We start from the raw sequence: 5991 nt of genomic DNA, 5'->3' as shown, positions 1-5991 counted from the left end.
TTTTTTTTTTTTTTTTTTTGTGACATGAAAAACTAAAGCTGAAACAATGTTTATTTTAAATGCATTTCCTGTGTTCTAGTTTCAAAGTGTCCTTATCTAGTTAGGATGCCTCTGTTTATTGTTAACTTAAAGTGGATTTCCACTTTTTCAGTTAAAATGGAGACAACCCCCACTATTTGTTTGTTTGGTGTTCCTATTCACACAGCATATCAAAAAATAATTGAAGCAAATAATTCCTAGCGTTTAGATATATCTATTTATAAGCATGCTCTTCTCTCGATTTCAGTTTTGGAAAACTGACTGTCCTATTAGAAAGACTTAGGTCAGACTGAGCGTCTCCTCATTAACATTACAGGGTCTTTAGGTTTAATGTAACCATTATAAAGAAGGTGTTATCCTTATTTGGCTGCAAAAGTGGAAATACACTTTAAATTGTTGGACATTCAGCTCTGCAACAGAATGGATGCAAGAAGAAGAGCACAGTTGAAGTTCACTTTGTACCAAAGAGCTTTTAGTACAGCCTCCTTGTATCTCACGGTTTATTTTCCCAACTCCAGGCCTCACCATTATCAATGAAGAGGACACTGACAGTGAAAGTGGAAAAAGTACAACTTCAGAGCAAATGGACAGTCGGCCATCTTCACCTCTTCTAGATGACATTAAAGGTGATGACATGTAACAAGGAACATGCTAGATTTTCACCGGCTCCTGTTCCTGTATTTGCTTTTGCTAAAATACTAATATGGTATTAGAAGGAAAACCTTCCGGTTTACAACAATAACAATATCATGAAATGGTCCCCTCTTCTGGTTGTTTCCTATTACAAGTACTTTTTCTTAATGTAGTTTTTCAGAATGAGGTTTTGGGAACACTACAGAGGGGTGTAGAGGAGAACATCTCATGTGAAAATCTCCTTCTAGAAATCAACTCTCTCAAGTAAGTAAAAAATGTAATAAATAACATGTGTTTTAAAAAATGTGCCATTTATAGGAGTGAGCGACTAAAACTATTGTTACATGGTTTTAAATCTGTGTAGAAAACAGGATGTTAAAAACCGCATATGAAATGACTACATCCATCCAAATACATTAGCCTATTTTACTTGCAGTGGGATAATAGTTGACATACTTTTCACCCTTCCATTCTTTTTTCGTTATCCTCAACCTATCTACAACCCCCTTCTACATCCTGCTAAACGACACCACAGTATACATAGGGTGCACCAGGAAGAGCTCCAGTTGCATCATGGAAACTGAGCTTTTATTTTTGGTTCAAATGTTTTGGTATGATATGCTGGGAAATTGGCAAATCACAGTCTCAAGTGATGAAACTAAGTAAATAATAATCTCAGTAACGCAGGTTGTAAAAATTCAGAATAATTCTGTGCAGGTTTTTCCTGCATACAAAAAGACCAATTTTAAAAAGTGATAATAGCTCTGATGTACAATTAACTTTAGAGGAATGTTGGTACTCAAGAATGCAGGTTTAATTCCCTCTTTCCATCCCTACAGACACGCCTACAACATCTCTCTTGTGGAAGTCATGCAAGTTTTATGCAAGGTGGTTTTAGAGTTCCCTTTGCAGCAGTTGAATGGAGTGCTTGATGTCAATCCTTACTGCAGTACTTTGCTACCTGTGAGTACTCTGGACTTCATCTGCAGCCCCTTTTTTTTTTCCTGATGACAGTAACTGATTTTATTTAGCTTGGAGTAATTTGCGGCTTGCCTGGTCTGTAAGTCTGGTGACGATAAAGATGTGAGTGATAATCTTTCTGAATCTATAGCAAATGTATGTATGATTGTAAAATAAAGAGTCTACAAAATGGAAGCATTTAAACAGGCATTGGCAAATCCTGGACACACATGCCCGAATAGCACACAGTGCTGTTTGCGCTGGCAACGGCTGTAATTGACTGCTCACCAGGCTGCCAATTACAATGCCTAGCCCACCCACCTCCTTGACATCACAAAAAAGCCTGCTGGCAGATAAGGGCATTGGAACCATGAAAAAGCGACCGGGACGCTTGCATTAGTACCCTGCATTTCTAAATCTACAGGTTTCGGTGCTGATCTGCGGTCTAAAGTATTTGCATTGGGGTTCAGTTGAGGTATGAAGTGCATGCATTGTTGCAGGTTTTGTAATGCTGTTGAAGATGCCACTTTTTTTAGGAAAGGTTTCTGACCCCTGCATTTAAAATTGCTGTCCACTGAAATTATATTGCAGTAGTAATTCAGTGGAAATGCATTTTCTAGTGATGATATGATGTAAAATGCATATAACAGAAGGACATGGAACACATTGTCTGCTGTGTAAGTAGTTAACAAATTGTTTGCATTGTTCATGGCTTAAAATATATGGAATTATCTTGTTTCTATTTCACTAGCTTTTGAAGAAATGGACTCCACTTTTCAAGAACTACATAAAGCGTGCTTCAGATCACTTGTGCTGTCTTGTAGCTATGGAAGAATTCTTTCTGGACCACGAGTCCCTTTGGGCAGCAATTGCAAAGGTAAAGTAACAGGATGACTCTAGGAGAGACAACGAGGGCTAAACAGTTAAATATTGCTTAGATCTGCTGGTAAAATATTCAGGTTAAGAGTCTGGATTTTCCTATTCAAGTTAACTAAATAAGGCCCTTTATTATCAAAATGTGCTAAAAACTTATTTAATTTTTTTTGAAAATTGTTTTATTAAATGTTCAGCAATTTTTACATTTGTAAAACAAACGTCATCACTTCAAAGTAATAAACATACCACGCAGTGGTTGATCACAGCCATAACAATCCATCCATTAACATATACCTGGTGGATGGAGCACTCGGAACAGTGCTCCCTCTATAAATAAGTATTCATACAGTGCCATCAACCATTACCCCATTACTCTTAAGGCATGCCTCCGAGGGAGGTTAACTTATTTGTTTTAACATGATCTAAAACATATCCATATAGTTTAAATGTACCTGGAAGGAAATAAAAATTGTCATCCGCTGAATCATCTGTATCTAGCAGAAGTACTACTAAGACTTATGAACAGTGGATTAGCAGTTATTGTCAGTTTTTTCTTATGCCTACATCTTTGTTATAATGTGATATATGGAGACGTAAATCTGTTCACATTTTTGCACAAATTTACATCATGCTTAAACCATTCTTGTGGAAGAAGTCACCCCAGTTCTGACTGCATTGGGCTATGCTCAATACAGCCAAAGCAGTCCCTAGCGGAAGCTTTTACACTTCATTGAACTAAGCAGCGGTTCTGCAACATGCAGAGTTTTTTGCTGAGAGCATTTCAAAGTGTTTTTAAGGGCAGAATTTTTTACATTATGTTCAGCAAAAGAGCCAAGTGCGGATGCTCACTGCAGGACGGCTGCGTGGCTTAATGAACCCTGTACCCAGTTGGTGGGAAGGAGGAGAGCTCTTGCTGTGCTGAGTAGTGCAAGACGGGAGGGATGGCTTTTTAACCACTTGAGTCCCTTAGGCTTATTTCTTCCTAGATCCCCCAGAGTTTTGTTTTTTTTCCATTTCGGCAATGTCTTGATTCTGCACATTACATCTTTTAGGTTTTGAGTCTACCCTAACATATTATACATCTTTTTTCAGGTCAGATAGGAATGGCATTTGGTAGCAAATTTGTACACATAATATTTTCCCTAGGATTTTATTAGGAATAGATTCAAAAATTAGGAAGAAATGCAATTTTCCCAATGTAGCATTTACATAAATTGCACCTCCATTTAGTTACCCCAAACAATTATCAACAAAGTCTGCTGAATAAAATGATATCACATTAGTGTGACTAATGTAATGCAGCAGAATGGTAAACCTCAAAGTGATTTCCCTTTCGATGCTACATTGTGATGCAGTGATTGCGATGCAACCATCTGACCCTCACCGAATGTCTGTCTGGGTTTCATGAGTACCTGGGTCTTATACCATACTTAAGTTGCCTTTAGTGCTAGGCGGTCACAACATGTCTGACATGTCTAGACCTAGACGGGCAGCACATAGGGTGCCCCAGCTCACACTCCACTAACAGTTGCATCTTGCCTGTTGATGTGACTGACATCTGTGGCTTGTATTCATGTTGCCTTCTGCTGCAAGAATATGTCCCATCATCTGAGTCTTTCCTAGCTCCACTCTGTGTGGCTACTTTCTCTACCTTGTACTGCTTCCAGTTTTCCCTTTCACCCACTGTTCCAAATCTTCCCGCGATGGTACGAGAATCGAGCAGTGTGAACGAAGACGTGCGACCGTTTCTACTGTACGGTCGCACGTCTTTTGTCTATGGAGCACGCTAGACAACCAGCCGAAAATCGTACGATTTTCGGCTGGTTTGAACGGTGAACGGGCCAGTGTGCGCACGCGCACACTGCCCGTTTAGCATTGCGGTCATCGGAAGCCCGCCCCTCAGGGGGGCGGGCTTGCCATGATCGAGAGTACGATCTGCCTGTCCAAGATGGGCAGATTGTACGTTTTTTTTAATTACTTTACAACCATCGCAAGACTAAGGTCTTGCGATGGTTGTAAAGTGTATGGCCACCTTCACTCCCCTCAAATGCTTACTAGACTTGTACCTGTTTTGAAGAGGATTTGGTAAAGAAGTGGTCTACCCCACAGTGTGGATCTGGTGGTGTCCTGCTTCAACAAAGCAATTCAGCCACTTAATATGCTGTACATTATAAAATGCACATCTCATTTGCATATACACTGAGAGCAGCTTACCATACTGCTAGAGGATGTGCCTTTTTTTAACGACCCAACCAATAAACATTTGAAAGCTTTTTCTAGAGATTTGTTCTTGGTGAGATCTTACAAATGCTGATCCCTTGATTGCAGAACATTTGGCGTAAATTGTTGTAGCTTTAGCTCTGACAGTCTGGTAGAAGTTTCCCATTTCATCTCTCGTATGGGTCTCCTGTCCTACATATGGGGAGGACACTTTGCCTAAGTGTTGGACTGCAAAACCAGCATATAAGAAGCAGGTAATCTGCATGGCCTTTGGGGGACAAACATCTGTTTGATTATACGCTTGATACAGTTATTAAACCTAAAGAACAGATTCACAAGCTCTTTGCTGCTTCCTGTCATCTTCCAGGACAGCATATGAGACTGTTCCATTGGGCCAGAAAACAAGTCGTAAAATCCAAGGTTAAAAGGAAGTTGTAAAGCTTATCCCAAGGACGAGCCCAAATGTAATGCTTGGCAAAACTTTTACATTTTACTTTTATATTTGTTTGGTTCTTGGAGTAAAGCTTAAGGAAAGTGACCCAGTAGTAACGTATTTTACTATGCAAAAAAATGCTGCATGCACAAACTTGGTTACAGGAAAAGCAGTACAAAACAAACAAATGCTGACTAGACACTAACATACAGATGCACCCACTACACTATCCTTTCTAGTACATGTAATAGTTTCTGTAGGAGGATACACCATAGGTTCTTTAGATTCCAGTTGCAAATTCTGTAGCTGAACAGGACTTCATGGCAATTAAGCGTTCGCAGGAAAATGGCTTCTAGTTCCAGACTCTCTTAGACTCTCTTGTGAAGTTCCATTTGGTCACAGGTGGATTGTGAAGTCCAAAATTCACTTTTGAGCTACTGGCTTTTTATTAGAAAAATTGGCATCCTACCTGTGGGCGGTGCTTCTCAACACATGTATAAGAACCTATACAAGATGTATCTGACTTTTTCTGACTCCAGGTGGCAGAATTGTATCATGAATGCCATCAAAAGTCAGTAGGTGCCAAACTCTTTATATTTTGTTTATACAAAGTTTCCCCATAACAATATCCCATTGTGAGTAAACTGGATACAAATAATGGACAAAATAGAGAGTAGCTTTACCATTGTCAGAAAACCAGTTTGGTCTGTTAAGAAGGCACCCCCCTATTGTGATGAACCAGCTTTCTGTCAACAGTTGTTTACGTTAACAATACATTTGCTTGGCTGAGGAGACCAAGGGTTGTCTTTGCAAATTTCCCGTGTGTGTGC

General features: G+C 39.5%; 1 protein-coding gene across 1 annotated transcript in view; it reads left to right on the top strand.

Moving 5' to 3' along the window:
* The window catches only part of EIF2B5 (eukaryotic translation initiation factor 2B subunit epsilon), a 24809-nt gene that overhangs the window by 17700 nt on the left and 1118 nt on the right, over positions 1 to 5991 (top strand). The window contains exons 11-14 of the mRNA XM_018576507.1: positions 558 to 665; positions 846 to 936; positions 1512 to 1635; positions 2384 to 2509. Of these exons, the coding sequence (XP_018432009.1) occupies positions 558 to 665; positions 846 to 936; positions 1512 to 1635; positions 2384 to 2509 (449 nt within the window). The remainder of the gene's footprint in view (positions 1 to 557; positions 666 to 845; positions 937 to 1511; positions 1636 to 2383; positions 2510 to 5991) is intronic.

This window comes from Nanorana parkeri, unplaced genomic scaffold, assembly GCF_000935625.1.
Source record: "Nanorana parkeri isolate BGI_ZX_2015 unplaced genomic scaffold, ASM93562v1 scaffold69, whole genome shotgun sequence".
Taxonomy (NCBI): Eukaryota; Metazoa; Chordata; class Amphibia; order Anura; family Dicroglossidae; genus Nanorana; species Nanorana parkeri.
Note: the sequence above shows the minus strand (reverse complement) of the source record. Positions and strands in the feature narration are given on the sequence as shown.